This window comes from Theileria annulata, chromosome 3 (genome assembly GCF_000003225.4).
Source record: "Theileria annulata chromosome 3, complete sequence, *** SEQUENCING IN PROGRESS ***".
NCBI lineage: Eukaryota > Apicomplexa > Aconoidasida > Piroplasmida > Theileriidae > Theileria > Theileria annulata.
In genome coordinates, this window is record NC_011100.1 from 627532 (window position 1) to 647920 (window position 20389).

Sequence of the window (20389 nt, forward strand, 5' to 3'; positions counted from 1 at the left end):
TATAGCCTAAATTAGCCTTAACTACCTAATAACCCTTAATAGCCTTAGATACCCCTTAACTACCTTAGATACCCTTATTATACTCTTAAATAGCCCTTAAATAGCTAATAAGCCTTAATAGGCCTTAAATACCTAAAAAGCCTCTAAAATTAGCCTTAAAAGGCCTTAACTACCTAAATAACCCTTAACTACCTAAATAACCCTTAACTACCTAAATTAGTACTTATATATCTAATTACCCCTAATGGCCTTAAATAGCCCTGACTGGCCTTCTATAGCTAATTACCTAGTATACTCCTAGATACCCTTAGATACCCTTAGATACTGTTAAATACGGTTAAATAATTAGTATATATGATTGATGAATTTAATAGATGAAATAATGGATATGATAGAGAAGATGTCGAGTATAATGTTATATTATTCAAGATTGAATATATTTAAACGTGTAGGTATGAATGCAGAATATTGTAAACGAATATATAATCGCACTATGGAATTTTTCTTCTTAATATTTCTACAAAATCCAACTCTCTCCAATAGAAATTTCATTAATAAATTTGATTGTAAAAATATTACTGAAATTGGTATCATTACTTTATCAATTTTAAGAGTATTATCTTATAATATTTTTATTATATTTTCCGTTACGGTGCTTGGTCACACAGAAAGTACAAGCACTGAGGTTACTACCACTAATAGTACTAAGGTTACTACCACTAATAGTACTAATAATACTACTAATAGTACTGAGGTTACTACCACTAATAGTACTGAGGATATTAGTAGTACTACAGGTACTGTTGGAGCAAGCACCGTAACTCAGGGAAAGGGAGCTAATTTTACAGCCATGGAGTGTACCCCTGGAAAGGGAGCTAATTTTACAGCTATGGAGTGTACCCCTGGAAAGGGAGCTAATTCTATGGGTACCAAGTGTACTACTAAGGATACTAAGGGAGTTGGTGTGGGTACTGAGGAAGGCCCTTTCGGGGGTGTTGGTATGACCAAGCACCGTAACGGAGGATTAATTGGTATATTAAATATATTTTATGCAATATTATTAAGTTTTCATATAAAATCATTAGTATTAATGATCAATGTTTGGTATCCAACGGATACAATATTAATAGTAATTGAACTTTATATTTATTTAAATCATATTATTGAATTAAAAATCATTTGTAATATTTCTTTATTTTCTTCTATTTTTATTATTATTTCTGGTGCTATTATTAAAATTTTCATTTATTTCTTATGGTTTCATATTATTAATAAATTTAAATTTATTACATTTCTATCAATAAAATGAAAATTTTAATTTAAAAAAATTTTAATTTATATTAATTTGTATATTATTGTGATTCCACACATTTAAAATATATTTTATAATATCATTTTAATATATATAATTTATTAATTATTTTTATAAAATGGTTTCATTAAAATATATATATTTAAATTTTATATATATACCAAATATTAATAAAAATAATATTAATAATAATATTAATAAAAATAATATGATTAGGTAATAAAATTAATAAATTTAATTTTTTTTTAGTAGAATGTCATTAAATAATTTTCCAGAAATTAATAATAAATTTAATAATTTTATTAATCCATTTCAATCAAATAATCAATTCATACATCAAGTAATAAATTAAATTAAATTAAATTAAATTAAATTTAATTAAAAATTTAATAATTTTGGAATTATATTTTGTTATAGGATTTAATAATAAATTTATTATCATTAATTGAAAAATCAACAAATCCAAATATTAATTCATTATTATCAACACAGTATTAAAATTAAAAATTAAATTAAAAATTAATTAATTTAGTTTAAAAATAGTTAAAATTTAGTTTAGTTTAATAATTTAGTTTAGTTAATAATTAGTTAAAAAATTTAGTTATTAAGTTTAAATGTGTTAAAAATTTGAATTAGTAAATTTATGAATATTGAAGAGAAGAAAGAATTTATGATATCATTAATAAGTAATTGGGATATGAAGAAGATGACAATAACAATAGATAAATTAAATTCATTTGATCGTATAATAAAAATATTAAAATTAGAACCGAAAATAATAACAGAATGTCTTGGATATATAAAATTTGATCATCAAGATTTAAAGACAAAACAAAAAATTTTATTATTTCATGATCTCTTTGGTGATAATAATATTTATAATCCATTACCATTTCTACATTCCAATATTAATATACAAAAATTTAAAAGTAATCAAATCTAATTAAATTAACTTAAAATTAACTTAACTTAAAGTAGTTAAAGTAGTTAAAATTAGTTAATAAGGAGCAGCAATAAGAGTAGTGGTATTTTCCTCAGTAACGGTGTCAAGTACAACTGTACCAGTAGCTCCCTTAGGATTAATACTAGTATTATTCTCAGTAGTAGTAGGTAGTCTAGGTGCAGCAAATTTGAGAGGATTGAGGAAAAAATTTTCTTGCTGCACCCAAAGTAGCTGATGGTACTAGTATTAATAGTAGTATTAGTAAGAGGTATTAGGTTCGAATCATACTGTAGGACAATAGGAGTAGCTGTGTTACTATCAGTAAATCGCAACAATGTCTGGTGATCAGAAGTATAAGGAAGAAGAGGAAGGACCTCTACAGATAGTGGCTTATATGTTTGCTGGACTTGCCATGATGCTTAATATTAGGCTCTCGTATAGTGCTGCACCATTTGCCCTGTTGAGGTTTAAGTTACCTGAGAATCTCTTCAGTGTCTTCGTCAGGACCACTTCAAGCTCATTAGAGCTTTGGTGTTTGTTTACTATGCTATTGGTCAATATTATTGACACTGGTTCAAAACTATTATTCAAACACGGAGTAATCAAGCCACCTGCAGGAACCGCTGATGGAGTACCCAACGACACCGACAATAATAAGTCCAAGTCCCTGAAGTTATTGACTATCATCTATCCTTCCATAGTTACTATGTGGACGTACTCATACGAAATTCTGAAACATGGCGAACACAATGATAGGATATTGAGATTCGGCACTAGCCAAGCTTGGGATGCCTACGACACTATTCGTAATACTAGTGTTACCTTTAATGCCAATCTCAATGCTGGTAGTGGTGGTACTGGATTTGAGTCTAATGGTTCTATAACTATCACTGTAACTAAGGGTGGTGATAAGTTTACAGAACTCGGCAATGCTAGTCCTAATGTCGAAATCAAGCTCTCTACAGCTGGAAGTTCTATCAAGAAGTGTGATAAAGATGGTGGTCAACCTCAAGATTTCACCAATGGCACTGTTAGTACACTTGATAAGGATACCAAGCTATACATTCAAGCCACTGGTTCCATCTCTAAACCTAGTGGTGCTGGAGAAGTTACCATTAAAGCTATTCTAACTGTAACATCCTCCGGTCAGAGTCTTGGCAACACTGGACTCAGTTTACGTGGAGACCCTTCTAAGGATCCTAGCAGTGATGGTCTCACTGGAACCATAACACCAACGGGTAATAGCAAAGTCACAATCCAGGATGGTGGTAATATCGATTTGACAAATGATGCTCTGAAAGCTCTTAAGTTACTCACTAAGAATGCTGTTACTCTCACAAAAGATAGTTTTGCGTCTAAGGCTACAATCAAAGTAACAGGCTATGACTTCAAATCACTCACTGTCCCTACTAGTCAAAATCTTCAAATCTACATCTCCGGTGGTACTATCAAAATGTATAATGAGAAAGGTCAACTCGAAGAACTCAAAACCAATACTGGGCTCAAGGCTGGTACTAAGCTGTCCCTTAATGCCACTGGTCAAATCACTGAACCTCCCGCTAATAATGCTCATGTTAATCTTGCAGGTACCATTGTGGTCACCAATAAAGAACAACAACAAATGGGCTCCAGTCTCACCTTCAATGTAGGTCCAAATCGTTCTGGTGTCACTGGAACCCTAACACTCAAGGATGAAACTGGTCCTCCTAAACATGTCAAAATCACTAGTAGTAATCTCACAATCTCTAAAGAAGCCTACACCACTATCCAGATGGCTTCTGATACCACTTCTAGTTCATTTACCATTGGTTCTGTTACTAATATTAAGTACCCTAATACTAATCCTAATACTACTATTCCTAATATTACTACAGTAATACTAGAAACCGTTACAAAAGAAAATACTCCTACCAACCGAACCCCTTAACTACTCCTACTACCAAATTCACTTTACTAATTACTATAACTTAATTACTTATAACTTAATTAATTATGTGTTAATATGTTGTAGATGAAATAATAAGAAATGAATTGGAGCGTATGTTGGATATTGATATGAAATTATATGGTATAGAGAATCCACGTTATAATCCAGATTTGAAGAATATACCAGAGGTGATAGAAACGATGAGAGATCAGATAAAGGAATTGTTTGGTGACAATTCGACATTATTTCGTGGTGTAACAGATTATGATTTAGTTTCATTATCCGTGACATTATCTGATTTAATTTGGGAATACAATTTTTATAAACATAAAGCCAAACTCAAATTTGATCCTGACATTATAAAATTATTACGTACAAATTTTACATTTATTAATGAATTATTTAATGATTTAATTATTACACGTATGAATACTATTAAATTACTTAAAATTCCTAATCTTATTGATCAACCTATTTTTTCTCATCCACTTGATATTTTTCCTTTCTTATATTTACAACAATTTCAACATTCTATTAAAGATTTTTTTTCATGGTATCAATATACTTTTAATTTTATTTCTTCCGTTACGGGGTCTGGTCCTACTGCAACTAATAGTACTGACCTCAGTACTACTACTGAGGAAACTAGTACTAATGGTATTAGTAATCAGGATAGTACTGGACCAAGCACCGTTACTGAAGGAAATGAAGCTAATCTAGATACTAATATTAAGGAAACCCCTTTCGGAGCTGATACTAATATTAAGGAAACCCCTTTGGGGGTTGGTGATGAGGAAGTTGGTGGTGAGGAAACTGGTACCGTTGGAGCAAGCACCGTTACGGAGGAAGAAATAAATACAATGACAATGATAATAAATGAGAATATAAAAAATATATTAGAAAATCTGATGGGGAAAAAATTATCTTTGATTATTAATGGAAAATATCCATTAGCAATAGAAGAAATTGGTGGTTATAGACCATATATAAAATTTGAATTAGAAGATTCAGAGAATCCATCAAGTATTAAAGGATATCATAAGAAATATGCTGATAGGCAATTAGAATTTGAACAAATTGAAGATATTATAACACCCGAAGTTAAAGAGAAATTTAAAGAAATTCAAGAAGAATTTAAAATGTTCAAACATATGTCATTAAAAGATTTAAGTTTACATTATTGTAAAAAATTCAATTCTGAATATAATTTTGCACATCGTATTATTAATCGATATAATATTTTAAAATCTATTAGCCCCGTTACGGTGCTTGGTCACACGGCCAGTAATGGACCTGACGGTAGTACAGTTGTACCTGGTAATGAGGAAACTAGTAGTACTGAGGATAGTAGTAGTAATAGTAGTACTACGGGTACTGTTGGAGCAAGCACCGTAACGGAGGGAAAGGGAGCTAATTCTACAGCTATGGAGTGTAGTACTGAGGAAACTGGTACCGTTGGAGCAAGCACCGTTACGGAAGACGTAATAACAGAATTTGAGAAGAAATTATTAGATATAATAACATGTTTAAATTATCATATAATGAATATAAGACATATGTCATGGTTTGTAGAATGTTCCAATTCATTACCAATAGAATGTTTAGCCAATCTTAAACAAACGAAACAAAATATTGCCAATCCTAAACCTAAAACCATTTTCTTCTTTAGTCATAATTTCCCTAAAGCTTTTAATACTATTCTAGAATTCATTATACCAACATATTATAATAATAATTTAAAAATACATTATAATACCGTAGGTACCGTAGGTACCGAGGGTATTGAAAGTACTGAAGGTAGTGAGGTTACTGAAGGTAGTGAAAGTACTGAAGGTATTGAAAGTACTGAAGGTATTGAGGTTAGTAGTAGTAATAGTAGTACTGGTACCATTGGAGCAAGCACCGTTACTGAAGGTAAGGTTACTAAGAGTATTAAGGGTATTGAGAGTATTAAGGGTATTGAGAGTATAATATATCGTAAAAGAATATTAGAAGAAGTATATAATATGAGTAAGAAAAGAATAGATAGAAGTTATGAAGATACATTTCCAATAGGTATGGATGAAGATTATAAATTGAAGGATATTGATTTATTAAGAGATTTGATAGATATTGGTGCAGGATTTAAGATATATTCAGATATGCCATTTACAGGATATCCAATGGATATACTTATAGATCCAGATATAACAGATGAATTAAGACATTCGGCATATTTTAAATTAGCACAATCACAACCAAAACCAATATATAAATGTAAAAATTGTAATTATTTAGTCTTTGGTAATCGTGTACGACTTAGAAGAAGTAGGAAAATCGTATGTTATGAATTTGAAGAATTAAGAGATGATCCCAAATATACTTGTCGAAATTGTGGTCTTGGTCGTAAACAATTCGATGTCATCTATCGAACTGGTGAAAAAAAATATCAATTACCACCATACATACATCTAGAACAATCTCCCAAATTCACTAATAAACGCCTTAAATAATCTTTCAAATATATATATGTAGTAGTTAGGTAATTAGGGAGTGTTGGTATTAAGGGTAGTATACAGTAGTTAAGTAGTATTTAATTATATAGTAGTCGGTATTGGGTGTATAGTACAAGTGGTATATGTAGTAGTAGTAATATTAGTAATAGTAAGAGTAGGACCAGCATTATCAGTAGGAGGAGTAATATTGGCCTGAGTAGAAGTACCAACCTGAGTAGCATCCTCAGTACAGTCGGTTTTAATAGTAACATTACCAGTTATAGTCTTAGGATAGATGATTACAGTTTTTTGAGTATCACGATAGTAGCCGTAAGCTAGTGTCCAAAGAATAGATTACCAACGTAATGCATAAATGAAGTAACCTGTACTACAAAACGCTAGAAATACCATAAGGAATTCACCATTCAGCTGAATTGGAGGAAGAATGTTAGGATCATTAGCTATGTGATTCTATATAATGGAGTGAATATATGAATATAATTGCTGCCAGGGAGATCATAATAGGAACCATGATATTCAAAGAAATGCCATATCCAAGCATGAACAAGATTATAAGGTGTGTTTTCTTTAGATTCGTTGCATACTTCTTTTCCTTGTTGTTTTGATTGTTCTTCGTCTTTTACATGTGTGGCTGGGTATGGTAGCCATCCTTGGAGACCAGTTTTTTCATTTCCATGCCATACGAAATTGGTTTTGGGTGAATAGTTTCTGGCATCATCACCTAAATCTCCTTTGTTAAGAAGGGCAACAATCACTGGCGGTTCTCTCAATATCTCTGAGAATGCCTACAACGCTCTCGAATCTGAATATAAGACTACTACTACTCTTAAGATTGGTGGTAGCAAGAGTGATGAGAGATTTTTTCTGGATGAACTGAACTGGTATCAAACTTTTCAGCAAATATATGGTCATATTGAACAATAATTTTGGCATCGGCACCATCATTAAGCTTCTCAGCCTGATCCTTATTGAGTGTAAAAGAGTAACGGATTTTAGTTTTAGGATCAGTAACAGAATAATAATTTTTGGCATCAGTACCAGGAGGAGCCGTTTTCTTAAGTTGCTCAACAATTTTCTGAGCAGTAGCCTTGGTAACAGCAGTCATACCCTGACCCTCCATAGCCTCAGGAATTTTAAGAGCAGCATCCTTTGTAACAGAAAAACCAGTAGTGTTATATGTGATAGTAAGATGATTAGGAGCAGGATCCACCCTAACAGTAGCCTTATCAGTAGTAGTACCATTAAGATTAAGAGCCGTAGCAAGATTAGTAAGAGCACCAGTTATCTCAATATCAATCCACTTCTTAGAAGCATAAGCATCCTTCTCGTCAAAAGTAATTTTAATAGTAATCTTATCACTCTTCACGTTAACTTTACAAGGTCCAATAGGAATAGCAAGATCAGCAAGAGCAGCAAGAGCATCAGCATTAGGACTAGTAATTTTAGTAATATCAATCGTGATCTCAAGAGTAGCAGTCTTACCATCAGTAGCAGGAGTAATAGTGGCCGTAGTGGCAGTACCAATAGTAGCATTCTTAGTAGTATCAGGATCAATTCTGGCCTGACTACCACTATAGTGAGTAACAGTACCATAGTTAATAGTAACATTACCAGTAATAGGAGCCTCAGTAGCCTTCTCAGGATTAGGACTCTTCAGAATATCAGTAATACCAGTTATGATGATTTTGGTGATATCCTTAGTAGTAGTATAAGTAATTGTACCATCAAAAGGACCACTATATGTGATTCTCCGTAATGCAGTGAGTAAATAAAGATTGAGGCAAGAGATATTTTAATGACTATAAGGAGATCAAAAGCATGATAAAAGGTAGCGTTAGCGGTTTCTTTTTTAGGACCACCACCGAAGGTGAGTGGAGAGCCAATAGCCTGATTAATGGATGTAACCACTATAGTACCTTCAAGATTAACATTACCACTAGCGCTAACATCACCACCACTTAATGTACCACTGGCATTAAGTGATAGAACATCATTCTCATTGAGTGGACTATTGGTTTGTAGATTATTGTCTTTGTTCTTGATTGTTCCACCGGCGATTGAGATCTCAAGATTTTTACCACCGGTGAGTTCGAGTGTTGATAAATTAACAGTACTACCTTGAGCTCGGGTGATTGTGATTGCGGCCATAGACGCAAAACTACCTTTTGTGAGAGTGACAGGACTATCAGCATTCTTGGGATTACCTTCAGTACTGTAGGCAGGAGTGAAGTATAGACCTGGAAGAACATTGAATCTGAACTTCTTAGAATCATCACTAGTATGATCGTGAATTTGATATGTGGCGTGTATTGAAGTGCGAATACAAAAACAACAGCTAGAGTGATTTTGATAACCATAAGCAGATCAAAAGCATGCCAGAAATAAGCATCCTGACTATCAGCAGGATTAGTACCAGAATTGTATGGCTTACCAGTGTTGGTCCACTTACCTTCTTGGTCTTTTTCATCAGCTCCCCATTTGCACATTGGAGACTGATAATGACTCCAAATACCACTTTTGGGTGCAGTCTTCCTTAGGGCGGCTACAATAACAGGTGGAAAGATGGTGGCTATCAAAAGACCAACATAGTGAATAAATGATGTTACCTAATGAATAATATCAAAAAAGTGCCATATCCAAGCATAAACAGGATCACCCTCTACGAATTTTCCGTCTCTGAAGTCGTTTGCGTAGTAGTTGGTCCATCCTCCGAATTTATATATGTTTGAATGTAGGAGGAACTCTATTTTCTGAGATAGTCTGATAGCATACTAATGATTGAAGGAACGATGATGGAGTAGAACTTAGTAGGATATATGGCCTCTCTATAGGAGTTATTAAAATCGTTGAAGGCAGTTACAAGTGGATCATATTTCTCAGTTTTAAAATTACCCTGTGCAGCTTCGTATGCAGACTCTTGATTCTTGACCAAGTCGAATTTATATTTAACAGTGTTGTATTGAGTTTTAACATCTTTGTTCATAGCAGATAGATTATCAGGTTCAGTACCTGGATCAGTACCAAGTTGATGTAGAGCCTCCCGAAGAGTATTAGGTTTACCAGTTTCACCAGCCTGATCAGCAGCTCCGACAGCAGTGGCAAGTTTTTCTTCAGGCTTATAAACTTCATTAAAAGCATTCCATGCCTTCACAACTGCTTCAAACTTATCTTGATGACCGGCATATGCAGATTGTTTACTCTTAACTGCTTCGAATAGAGGTTCGACTGCGTCGTATTTATCTCTAACATCCTGGGCCTTCTTAGATAGTTGAGTATCTTGAGCAGAAGCAAGTTCTTTGAGTTTAGCTCGAAGTTTATCTGTAGCAGTGATTTCATCTGAACCGACAGCATCTTTAAGATTTTTGGCAGCATTATTATCACTACCACCAACTGCGTCGGCTAGTTCACTGGCTTTAGTGTATAGATCAGCTGCGAGTTTCCTTAGATATTTAGAATCAGTTTTTTGAGTATCTGTACCAGCCTTAACCTTGAGTACTTTGGCAGCATTGGCCTGACTATCAGCAGTATGAACTGCAGTGTATAGGTCATTGGCTTGGGAATGTAGTGTACTGGCCAGTGCTCGGAGTCCTTCAGAAGAGCTTGCACCAGCTTTAACTCTAAGTGTGGTTGTTTTACTCACGTTTAAGATCTTGTCATATACTTTCTTGAGATTGTTGTAGGCATCCTCAACCTCTTTGACCTTTTGTTCATCAGGTTGAGATACTGTTTCACCTTTTTTTATTTTATCTACGACAGCTGAGTATTTATCGAGTTTTGCCAGTTCATTGTACGCTGTTCTGACTGTGTTGAATTGAGTTATGACCGCACTGGCATTAGTTCCACTAGGGTCACCAGGTTCAGTATTGATAGCTTCTACTAGTTTAGTTGCTTTTTGTTGGAGACCATCACTAGTACCACCTGTTTTACTGGCTGCATCCCTAAGAGCGTTGGCTTGAGAACTAAGTTCAGAAACAACACCAGCTAGTGTATTGGCTTTGATGTAAAGCTCTTGGGCCTTTTGGGATAGTTCCTGAACCCTGAGTTTAAGGACATTTTCATAGGAATTCTTAAGGGCATCAAACTTTTTTTCAAGCGCTTCGAAAGCAGATTTAACTTGAGTATATTCGCCAGTAGCAAGATCTTTATAATCAGAATCTTTCTCCTTAACCTTACCGTATTTTTCAGTGACTTCGTTGTACTTCTGGATTACGTCTTGGGCCTTTTCAACAATCAGTGAATCATTAGTAGCACCTTTGAGTTGACTGAGGGCCTGTTGGAGAGAATTTGGGGAACCTGTATTTTCTCCTACAGCATTGGAAAGTTCGGTGGCAAGTTCCCTGAGTTGTTGGTGAGGATCAGCTTGAGGATCTTGATTTGGTTGAGCTTTAAGTCCTTGGGCACCGGCTAGTGTGCTGGCTTTCTCATGTAGTTCTGAGGCCTTATTGAGAATCATACCATCAGTTGAACCATCACCAACTTGGTATCTAAACCTGTATCCTATGAGCATTTGGTAATAGGTGGTCTTAACCTCATGGAATTTCTTGACAACACCGATGACCTCAGGACTATTGGTTAGCCCATTAGTACTGGCTTGTTTCATTAGTTCATTGTACTGGGTTTCAACTGCTTCAAATGCTGTTATGACTGCATTGGCCTGAGCACTAGCAGCACCTTGACCAACTCCAGCTAGTGCCTGGGCTTTCTTATATAGACCATCACCACTACCTTCATTACCGGCAGCATTCTTAAGAGCTGTGGCTGGAGCATTAAGTGGTTGAAGTGGACTACCAGTCGTACCAGCAGCCGTTTCTAGTTCTTTTGCTGCTCCGTGAAGTGCTTCAGCCTTCTCCTTTAGTTCATTGGCTTTAGCCTGGAGTCCAGTTTGAGCAGTATTACCCGATTTATTGAGATCAGTATCCTGAGTTGAAGCAAGTTCAATGTTAGATTGAGTACTGGCAGTGGAGCTAAGTGAGTTGGCCTTCTGCTGTATTTCATAGTTTTTGAGATTGTTAGTATGACAAATACTAGTTTTGATAACTAAACAAGGTTTGTCATATATAGGAGTGATAGCCTTACACTTGCCCTCGTTGGTGAAGTCTGGTGTGTACACTTGGTGGTGATACTATGGATCCCGTATACTTCCAAGATGGCGGCAAATGTAATTGTCCGTCAGAAGATGGTTCTCCTACCACATACACTAGTGCTAACCTCAAAGTCACTGCTGATTCTGGTAGTAAACTCCAATCTGCTACCCTCCAACTCACTGGTGGTAGTAGTCCTACTACTCTAACCCATGAATTTCCCACACCTATAACTGTAGGCACTAATGTCAAGGTAACTCTTAACCTTCAACCCACTACTATCACCATCAGTCAAGATAGTGGCACTGTCAAAGCCACCCTCGAAACCAGTGCTTCCAAATCTGGTATTGAACTCAATAACCTCAAAGGTACTACCGGTGAGACACTAACTCTCACTGGACGTCTCCAAAGTGCCACTCTCACCAAAGGTGGCAAACCTATCAAGACCAATGATACTCTCACCAAAGGTGACACAATCACACTCGAAGGAACCATCAATAGTGGTTTTACCATTGTGGCTTCAGGTCCTGTCACAATCACTGGCGCTAGTTCTCTCACACTCACTGGCACTACTAATCCTACTGTTAAACTATCTGGTGGTCTCAAAGCATCAAGCCTCACCCTCAACCTCGCTCCTAGTAGTAATAATCTCACCGGCACTGTTAATCTTGCAGATGTCCAATACAATGAAGGTGAGTTCCATGATAAACACAAATCTACTCACTGTTGTTTCTATGGTAAGGTTTGGAAGTGGAAGTCCCATGCCAACAAGGACCATAAGACTTGGAGATATAAAGTGAGCATAATAAGCAACAGACTTCTTAAAACCACAGACACCTTCGGCATGGCTATCAGTCCAGTTAGGATCTATAGAGTATGTTAGAGTATTAGGACTAGAAGCAGTATCAGCTTCCACTTTGAGTATTTGACAATTTCTCTGATTATCATCAGGTGCAGGCCAGTTATCCATAGCTTTTTCACCTTCCCAATAGGCCTTGGTCCACAGTACAGCTGCAACTAGAGATATTTTAATAACAAGAAGGATATCAAAAGCGTGCCAGAAGGAATTATCCACCTCACCAGTAGCACCAGGACAATATTGCGGTGTGTATGGTCGCCACCCACCCAGTCCGCCTTCAGTATCGGGACATGTTTTGGGTGAATAAGCTTTAGTATCATCACCAAATATGCCTCTGTTAAGAAGTGCAACAATCACAGGTGGAAAGAATGTCGCAATTAGAAGTACCATTTCAATCTTATCAATTAGATAGAATGGTATCAAAACCTTCAGTAAATATGTGACCATAAGCAACAGTAGCAGGTTTAGTATTAATACCACCAGTAAGAGTAATTTCAATACACTTCTCAACACTACCCTGAGTATGCTCATATTTAATAGTAAGTGTACCTTTACCATCCTTAATAGACTCACTAACAGTACACTGAGTTTCACCACCAGTTTCCTTAAGAGCATTAGCATCAGTAACGTTAGTAATCTCAAGAGTAGGACCAGCATTCTCAGTAGGATCAGTAATTTTGACATTACCAGTAATCTGAGCAGGAGCAGCATTAGTACAGCTACCATCAGCTTTAACAGTACTAGTTTTAATTTTAACCCTATCCTTAGGAATAGTAGTAGGCTTACCCTCATTAGGATAAGTAATATCCATATTACCAGTCACCATACCAATAGTATTAGTAATAATTAATACTACTAAGTACTCTAGGATATATATTTAAGATCTAGATTTAGATTTTTATTTGTATATATACTCCTTAACTACTCCTTAACTACCTTATTATTAACTACTCAACAACTACTACTATATATTATATATTATATTAGATTTGATAATTTAAAACAAGTTCTTGAGCAAGTTTAGATACTTCAGGACCTTTTTTAGCACGTGCTATTCCAACCTATTATTCAGTTACGGTGCTTGGTCAAACGGTACCCTCGGAGGGGGATATATAACTAAGGGTATAAATAGGCAAATAACTAAGGAACTAGTACCCCCGTAGGGGATGTACAAGCACCGTAACGTAACTGTAACATACCATAGAAGGTCGATCAGTATATTGTTGAAAAAGAGTAAAATAAAATTTCATAAAAGTAGAAGAACCAAGTACATAAGCATGTCCAAATTCAGATGGTACATCTAATTGCATATAACCAGGAATATATTCATCATTATCAATATAAATATATTCTTCAGGTCTTAAAATTATTTTTTCACCACCCTAAATAATAATAATAATAATAAAAAATTACCATAATATATGTTAATATCATATCATTACCATTTTTACATCCCTAAAAATTTAATAAACTCAACTATTAGGTTAAATTATGAAAAATTAATTAAGAAAATAGGTTAAAAAAAATAAATGTCAAAAGTTGATCGGGTTAGAGGAAATAAATTTTCTTCACTAGATCAATCTTGCTGCAGTAACCACTCATATACCAATTTTTAATTACAAAAAGTAAAATAAATATCAAAAAGGTTGCAAATATGGTAGTTAGTGGGGTAGCTACGTTAAGGAGCTACGTTACGGAGCTTGGTCAAGGGGTACCCCGTAAGGGGTATATAAATAAAGGAATGAATAACTAAGTATATAAATACTACTATATAAATAACTATAGAACTAATACCCCCCGTAGGGGAGGAGCAAGCACCGTAACGGGGTAACGTACCGATTGTATAAGTTGTTTAAAATAATTGAATTCAGAACTTGGAAAACTATTAAGTGAAGTACCAGAATCGAAAATAATATAACTTGGTTGATTACAGCATAATTTAATATTATCAAGATAAATAGCATCAAGTGAAACTTCCCAATAATGTTCTCTAACAACTGGAAACATTTTTAAATCACCTTCATAAAATCTGTCATCAGCACCACCAAACATTAATAAAGCATCATCATCATTAATATAAAATGCAAATTCCTTTTCCATATTATTATATGAAAATATATTCTCTAGTATTGATGGTCCTGATATACTTGACATTTCTGAAAATCCTAATCCAACTATACCTTCAAATTTTATTTTCTAAAAATAATAAGATAAAATTAGGAAAAAATAATTGTAAAATTAGGTAGAAAAAAATAAATGTTCAAAATTGATCGGGTTAGAGGAAATAAATTTTCCTCAATCCTATCAACTTGCTGCTATAACTACACATTTGGAAAAAATAATTGTAAATTGTAAAATAAATATCAAAAAGGTTGCAAAAATGGTAGATAGTGGGGTAGGCTCAATAAAGGTACTCCGTTACGGAGCTTGGTCAAGGGGTACCCCGTAAGGGGTCTATATAACTAGTGGTATAACTAGGTATATAACTAGTGGTAAATGACTATAGAACTAGTACCCCCCGTAGGGGAGGAGCAAGCACCGTAATGGAATACCTGAAAAACATTAGAATCCGATTCATAATCAACAAGTGCAAAATTTTGTTTAAATGACATATTATTAATATTAATAATATCATTAGCAGGTGTACCTTCAATTTCACCAGTACCAAACTAAAAAAAAAATAATTTTAAAAATAATAAAATAACTTAAAATAACTTTAAATAAATAATTTTATACTTTAATATGTATTTTTTTTGGATTTAATAATTTTTTAAATGTTTTTGATAATTTTGGATTAAATCTTTTGACTAATTTACATGTTTCCATTTGACAATTTGTACCAACTACCCATACATTTCTAAATAAATTTTATTAATTATAATTATTTACGTGCTTCCAGTATCAAATATTGGATGTAATATTTGTGGTGGTGTACCAACACTTATTGTACCAACATATAAACTCTAAAAAAATAATTATTCACCAAAATAATGAAAAAATAATTGTAAAAAATAGGATTTTAAAAATAAATCCCAAAGTTGATCGGGTTAGGAGAAATAAATTTTCTCCTCTAGATCAATTTCTGCTGCACCTAAACTACCTAATCTACTACTATAATTAACTATACTTAACTATTAGCTTAAATTAATTAGAAATAATGCTTAAATTAACTAATTATTTAAATAAGTCAAAAATTGATCGGGTTAGGAGAAATAAAATTTCTTCTCTAGATCAATCTTGCTGCTGTAACTACTTATATCGAAAAAATAATTACAAAAAATAAATAATTGTACTAATAGGTTGCAAAAATGGTAATTAGTGGGGTACTCCGTTACGGTGCTTGGTCAAGCAGTAAATAACTATTGGTTTATAATTAATGGTATAAATACTATATATAACTATTTAACTAAGGGAGCCCCTTCGGGGCAACTAAGTATTGGTAATTGGAGCTGCTGTTGCAAGCACCGTAACGGGGAAACATACGTTTTTAATTTGTTGTAATGGTATATATTTAAAATTTCTATTAAGATTATGATTAATAAATTTATTTCTATGTTTATTATAACCTAATGAACCAAATGGACCTTGTGATCTTAAAACATATGAAATTTTACCATTTTCAAATTCTAATTGATTTCTACGTGCTAATTCTATTACTGATATATTCTCATTATATTTTTTCAATCCAATTATTATCTAAATCAAATTTTCAATCCAACTTTATTAAAATAATTTTTAATCTAATTTAACTAAATAATATTAATTTAAAAGAGAAATTACTTGTGAATTGTGTCCATTGTGTGAATTGTGTCCATTGTGTGAATTGTGTCCATTGTGTCCATTATGTCCATTGTGTGAATTGTGTATACAAGATTTACAATTATTTTCATTCCAATTACAATTATTACAATTCATTAATTTACATAATACATTTATACAAATTATTATATACAAATTTATTATTATATACAATTTCATTTTAACAAATTTTCAATTAATTAATAATTTTAATTTATTTTACAGAATTTAATTTTTTGACTTCATTTAATTATTTAATTTTAATTTAATTTGACTTCATTTCAATTTAGAATTTCATTAGCTTTTGACTTCATTACAGTTTAGAATGACTTCATTTAACTTCATTTAACTTCATTAATAATTGTTAGAATAATTAAATTATTTGAAAAAAAATTATAAAAATTTGAATCATTAAACAACAAAATTAATTAAAATTTATACACATTTAAAAAATTTTAACACATTTAGTTATTAGAAGAAAATTTTACGATATTTAGAGTTTTAAGCATATTTTTACGATATTTAGAGTTTTAAGCATATTTTTACGATATTTAGAGTTTTAAGCATATTTTTACGATATTTAGAATTTTTATTAACACATTTGGAAGTTTACGTTATTTATAATTTTTATTAACACATTTGGAAGTTTACGTTATTTAGAATTTTTACGACATTAGAATTTGAACATTAGAATTTGTAAAAATTAAAAATCCATTAAAAAATTTAATCAAATTAAAAATTTTATTAATAAAATTTGAATAATTAAATTTATTTATTTAGATAATTTAAATTTAAATTTATTGAAATTTATTATAAAAGCACCTGAAAGCAGTGTAAAATATAATAATTTTGATGTTGTTGAAATTATTATAAAATTAATAGAATCAAATTTTAACATTTTATTAAATTATTAAAATTAATTAATTTTATTCAAATTAAGAAAAAAATTTAAAATTTAACAAAAAAATTATTCAAATTAATTAAAATTATTAAATTTATTCAAATTAACAAAAAATTAAAAATTAAAACTTATTTATTTAAAAAATTATATTTATTTGAAAAAATTTATTGAAAAATATATATTTAAAATTATATAATTTATTTTATTAAAATATTCCAATAATTTATATATTACACATTATTATTTTTTATATAATGAAAAATGATAAAATTATTTATTGGTTAATTTTTTCATTTTTTTATCAATTTATTTCATGTAATAAAAATTTTAAATTTATTTTAATAATTTAATTTTAATTTTAATTTAATTTAGAAATTATTAATAATAATTTTTAGGTTATATTATTACTAATTCTTTTACTACTTTTATTAATACACTAAATACTTTTAATACCCTTAATACTGTTAATACTGTTAATAGTGAGGATTGGAGTACTAATATTGAAGAAAATATTACTCATTTTGCTGCACCTAAAGTAGGTACTGGACCTACTGGTACTAGGTTCGAATCCCAGTCCAGTACTCCTAACGATAGTACAGTTGTACCTGGTACTAAGGTTAGTAGTAGTACAGTTGTATCTAGTAATGAGGAAACTAGTATTACTAAGGATGGTACCATTGGACCAAGCACCGTTACTATGGGAAAGGGAGCTAATTTTACAGCTATAGAGTGTACTATGGGAAAGGGAGCTAATTCTACAGCCATAGAGTGTACTAGTGAGAAAAATCCTAATAAAATTGCTGCTGTTACTAATTTTGGGGAGTCAAGTACTAATACTGTGGAAACCCCTGGAGGTATTAGAAAATTAAATTATATAGAAAGAAAGGAAATAATAAAGAAAATAAATTTAAAGGATAATAAATTAATTAAAAATATAATATCGAAATATAAATTAACAGAAATAATAACAAATAAAAAACCGAAATTAAAGAAAATAAAACAATTTGAAATAAAGAAATTAACAAATGAAATAAATTCATTTGATGAAGAATTGGAATCATTTGGTGATATCGAACCAACACAAATCAATCATGTGAAGGCTGGTAGTTTTATATATTATAAAAATGAAGTTTATATATTAATTTCTATACAACATATTGCACAAGCAAGAGCTAAAGGACATTATAAAGTTAAAATGAAATTATTACATACTAATAAAGAAAATTCTTTTTCTTTCCCAGACGGTGCTAAATTATCCATTATAATACATAATAAAATATCATGTATTTATTCACATTTTGATATTAATACTAATTCATATGTTTTTATCCGTGACGGTGACAGTGACCATGGAGTTAATAGTAGTAAAGATATTGGAGGAGTTAGTAAAGGTACTGAAGTAGGTGGACTTACTGGAGGTACGGATACTGGAGTTACTGGAGATAGTACTGGAAATAATATAAGAATAAATAAGAATATGAATATAAATGCATTGAAATATATGAAATCAGGATTAAAAGTGAGTATAACAATGTGGAAAGATAAGATATTGAATGTGTTTATACCATTTCATATAGAATATAAAGTAGTAAAAATCAATACAGGTAATTATGCAGCTACTTTAGATAATGGTTTAACAGTATTAGTACCAACTTATATCAAAGTTAATGATCATATTGAAATCACAACCAAAGCCGGTGAATTCTTAAGAAGAACTAAAATCTCCTAAAAATTTAATATACATAATTATATTCTATAGTATATAAGGGTAGTTAGGGGTAATTAAGGGTATTAGTGGGTGTATTAGGTGTATTTAAGGAGTAGTTAAGTAGTTAAGATATATAAGAGTATATTAGGTATTAGTAGGTATTTAAGAGTATTAGGGGTGTTTAGTACTAGGGTTATTAAGAGTAGTAGCTACTTAGATATATAAGGGTATAAGGTACTACTTAAGGGTTTTAAGGCTATTATTACATTAGGACTAGTAGGTACTAAGGAGTATAGTAAGTATATGTATAATAGTACTATACAGTAGTAGGTATTAGTATACCTATAGTGAGGTACACTAGTGTATATACATACAAGTATATTAAGGTACTAGAGTAGTATAGGATTCTACTACAGTACAGTACTTAGGTACTTAAGGCTACGTTAGGTACTCTAGTAGCCTTAAGTATACTATGTACTCTATGTAATATGTATTTTATGGTATAGGACTAAAATTATGTGGTTACAAAGTATTAAACAAAGTCCTGTTTGTTTAATACCAAACGATTGATTAAAACTTAAATTAATAAAATTAGACAGGAACAACAAGACCACCATCGGCCTTGAGTGCAGCATGAGCTGCATGATGAGCAACATGTGCAGCATGGGCAGCCAATGCGTGTACAAATGCATGAGCAGGAAGACCTTCAAGTGCAGGAAGATCAGCGACTAATCCATGAACACCAACTACAAAGGCACCCATACCAAGATGAACACCGACACCAGGGGTAGCACCAGCAGCGAATTTAAGGAATAAGTGGTGTGAACCAACAGCTGGGTGAAGAACTTCCAAGTGGAGGAACTTCTCAGATTCCTTGTTACCTACAAAGTGCAAGTCAAGAAGTACTTCACCAACAGCAGCCTCCCAGACAGCAAAGGATCCACATACTAACTTATGAACCTTGCCATGTACTGGTCTGACCCATGTGAAGAATTTACCTCCCTTAGAAAAGGTCTTGTGAAGGAACACAGTATCGGGAAGCTCTCCGAGTGGGCATTTGCCAGCTGCAACTGAGGTTTTAGTACCATCACCGTGCTTTCCAAAAAGTACAAAGCCTAAGTCCTTCAGGTTCAATTCCTTAGCATGAAGGCCAGATGCCAAAGCAAGTAAAGCTAATATAACGAACTTCATCTCTGACTTATCTAGTTGTCTTAACTTGTTAGCTCTAATAACAAAGTGAATATAGTGATAGAGTCTCTGTCATATTCCCTTACCGGTGGGGTACACCATAGTCCCCCCCCACCTGCAGTAATTAGAGAATATACATAGTATTGTATTGAAAACGATCTAATCCAGTATCCAATG

At 32.4% G+C, this 20389-nt stretch overlaps 10 protein-coding genes across 10 annotated transcripts, besides 17 other annotated features; 5 read left to right on the plus strand and 5 right to left on the minus strand.

Moving 5' to 3' along the window:
• Positions 1-361: 361 nt before the first annotated feature.
• TA03825 (uncharacterized protein) lies at positions 362-1309 on the plus strand (the record flags this gene model as incomplete). The annotated part of the gene is made up of 1 exon (XM_949896.1): positions 362-1309. One exon carries the CDS (start codon positions 362-364, stop codon positions 1307-1309), a length of 948 nt encoding a protein of 315 aa, XP_954989.1.
• Positions 1016-1075: a sequence feature (3 probable transmembrane helices predicted for TA03825 by TMHMM2.0 at aa 219-238, 242-264 and 277-299).
• Positions 1085-1153: a sequence feature (3 probable transmembrane helices predicted for TA03825 by TMHMM2.0 at aa 219-238, 242-264 and 277-299).
• Positions 1190-1258: a sequence feature (3 probable transmembrane helices predicted for TA03825 by TMHMM2.0 at aa 219-238, 242-264 and 277-299).
• Positions 1310-1430: 121 nt separating the features above from the next.
• Positions 1431-2255, plus strand: TA03830 (uncharacterized protein; the record flags this gene model as incomplete). Its single annotated transcript, XM_949897.1, has 4 exons — positions 1431-1528; positions 1562-1652; positions 1730-1803; positions 1949-2255. The coding sequence occupies 4 exons, from the start codon at positions 1431-1433 to the stop codon at positions 2253-2255; spliced, it is 570 nt and encodes a 189-aa protein (XP_954990.1).
• A 334-nt stretch (positions 2256-2589) lies between these two features.
• TA03835 (uncharacterized protein) lies at positions 2590-4182 on the plus strand (the record flags this gene model as incomplete). Its single annotated transcript, XM_949898.1, has 1 exon — positions 2590-4182. One exon carries the CDS (start codon positions 2590-2592, stop codon positions 4180-4182), a length of 1593 nt encoding a protein of 530 aa, XP_954991.1.
• Positions 2626-2694: a sequence feature (1 probable transmembrane helix predicted for TA03835 by TMHMM2.0 at aa 13-35).
• Positions 4183-4295: 113 nt separating the features above from the next.
• On the plus strand, positions 4296-6674 carry TA03840 (uncharacterized protein; the record flags this gene model as incomplete). The annotated part of the gene is made up of 1 exon (XM_949899.1): positions 4296-6674. The coding sequence occupies one exon, from the start codon at positions 4296-4298 to the stop codon at positions 6672-6674; it is 2379 nt and encodes a 792-aa protein (XP_954992.1).
• A 443-nt stretch (positions 6675-7117) lies between these two features.
• Positions 7118-9163, minus strand: TA03845 (uncharacterized protein; the record flags this gene model as incomplete). The annotated part of the gene is made up of 4 exons (XM_949900.1): positions 7118-7462; positions 7552-8373; positions 8412-8741; positions 8795-9163. The coding sequence occupies 4 exons, from the start codon at positions 9161-9163 to the stop codon at positions 7118-7120; spliced, it is 1866 nt and encodes a 621-aa protein (XP_954993.1).
• Positions 8436-8504: a sequence feature (2 probable transmembrane helices predicted for TA03845 by TMHMM2.0 at aa 36-58 and 203-225).
• Positions 8990-9058: a sequence feature (2 probable transmembrane helices predicted for TA03845 by TMHMM2.0 at aa 36-58 and 203-225).
• Positions 9164-9420: 257 nt separating the features above from the next.
• TA03850 (Tpr-related protein family member, putative) lies at positions 9421-12271 on the minus strand (the record flags this gene model as incomplete). The annotated part of the gene is made up of 2 exons (XM_949901.1): positions 9421-11799; positions 12131-12271. The coding sequence occupies 2 exons, from the start codon at positions 12269-12271 to the stop codon at positions 9421-9423; spliced, it is 2520 nt and encodes an 839-aa protein (XP_954994.1).
• Positions 12173-12271: a sequence feature (Signal peptide predicted for TA03850 by SignalP 2.0 HMM (Signal peptide probability 0.836, signal anchor probability 0.002) with cleavage site probability 0.318 between residues 33 and 34).
• Positions 12272-12368: 97 nt separating this feature from the next.
• On the minus strand, positions 12369-13409 carry TA03855 (Tpr-related protein family member, putative; the record flags this gene model as incomplete). The annotated part of the gene is made up of 1 exon (XM_949902.1): positions 12369-13409. The coding sequence occupies one exon, from the start codon at positions 13407-13409 to the stop codon at positions 12369-12371; it is 1041 nt and encodes a 346-aa protein (XP_954995.1).
• Positions 12756-12824: a sequence feature (6 probable transmembrane helices predicted for TA03855 by TMHMM2.0 at aa 17-36, 40-62, 69-91, 101-123, 135-157 and 196-218).
• Positions 12939-13007: a sequence feature (6 probable transmembrane helices predicted for TA03855 by TMHMM2.0 at aa 17-36, 40-62, 69-91, 101-123, 135-157 and 196-218).
• Positions 13041-13109: a sequence feature (6 probable transmembrane helices predicted for TA03855 by TMHMM2.0 at aa 17-36, 40-62, 69-91, 101-123, 135-157 and 196-218).
• Positions 13137-13205: a sequence feature (6 probable transmembrane helices predicted for TA03855 by TMHMM2.0 at aa 17-36, 40-62, 69-91, 101-123, 135-157 and 196-218).
• Positions 13224-13292: a sequence feature (6 probable transmembrane helices predicted for TA03855 by TMHMM2.0 at aa 17-36, 40-62, 69-91, 101-123, 135-157 and 196-218).
• Positions 13296-13409: a sequence feature (Signal peptide predicted for TA03855 by SignalP 2.0 HMM (Signal peptide probability 0.999, signal anchor probability 0.000) with cleavage site probability 0.433 between residues 38 and 39).
• Positions 13302-13361: a sequence feature (6 probable transmembrane helices predicted for TA03855 by TMHMM2.0 at aa 17-36, 40-62, 69-91, 101-123, 135-157 and 196-218).
• Positions 13410-13765: 356 nt separating the features above from the next.
• On the minus strand, positions 13766-15443 carry TA03860 (pepsinogen, putative; the record flags this gene model as incomplete). The annotated part of the gene is made up of 5 exons (XM_949903.1): positions 13766-13999; positions 14031-14072; positions 14412-14813; positions 15170-15286; positions 15354-15443. 5 exons carry the CDS (start codon positions 15441-15443, stop codon positions 13766-13768), a joined length of 885 nt encoding a protein of 294 aa, XP_954996.1.
• Positions 15444-17570: 2127 nt separating this feature from the next.
• TA03865 (uncharacterized protein) lies at positions 17571-19045 on the plus strand (the record flags this gene model as incomplete). Its single annotated transcript, XM_949904.1, has 2 exons — positions 17571-17631; positions 17712-19045. 2 exons carry the CDS (start codon positions 17571-17573, stop codon positions 19043-19045), a joined length of 1395 nt encoding a protein of 464 aa, XP_954997.1.
• Positions 17589-17631: a sequence feature (1 probable transmembrane helix predicted for TA03865 by TMHMM2.0 at aa 7-29).
• Positions 17712-17737: a sequence feature (1 probable transmembrane helix predicted for TA03865 by TMHMM2.0 at aa 7-29).
• A 570-nt stretch (positions 19046-19615) lies between the features above and the next one.
• On the minus strand, positions 19616-20215 carry TA03870 (uncharacterized protein; the record flags this gene model as incomplete). The annotated part of the gene is made up of 1 exon (XM_949905.1): positions 19616-20215. The coding sequence occupies one exon, from the start codon at positions 20213-20215 to the stop codon at positions 19616-19618; it is 600 nt and encodes a 199-aa protein (XP_954998.1).
• Positions 20165-20215: a sequence feature (Signal peptide predicted for TA03870 by SignalP 2.0 HMM (Signal peptide probability 1.000, signal anchor probability 0.000) with cleavage site probability 0.982 between residues 17 and 18).
• Positions 20216-20389: the final 174 nt, after the last annotated feature.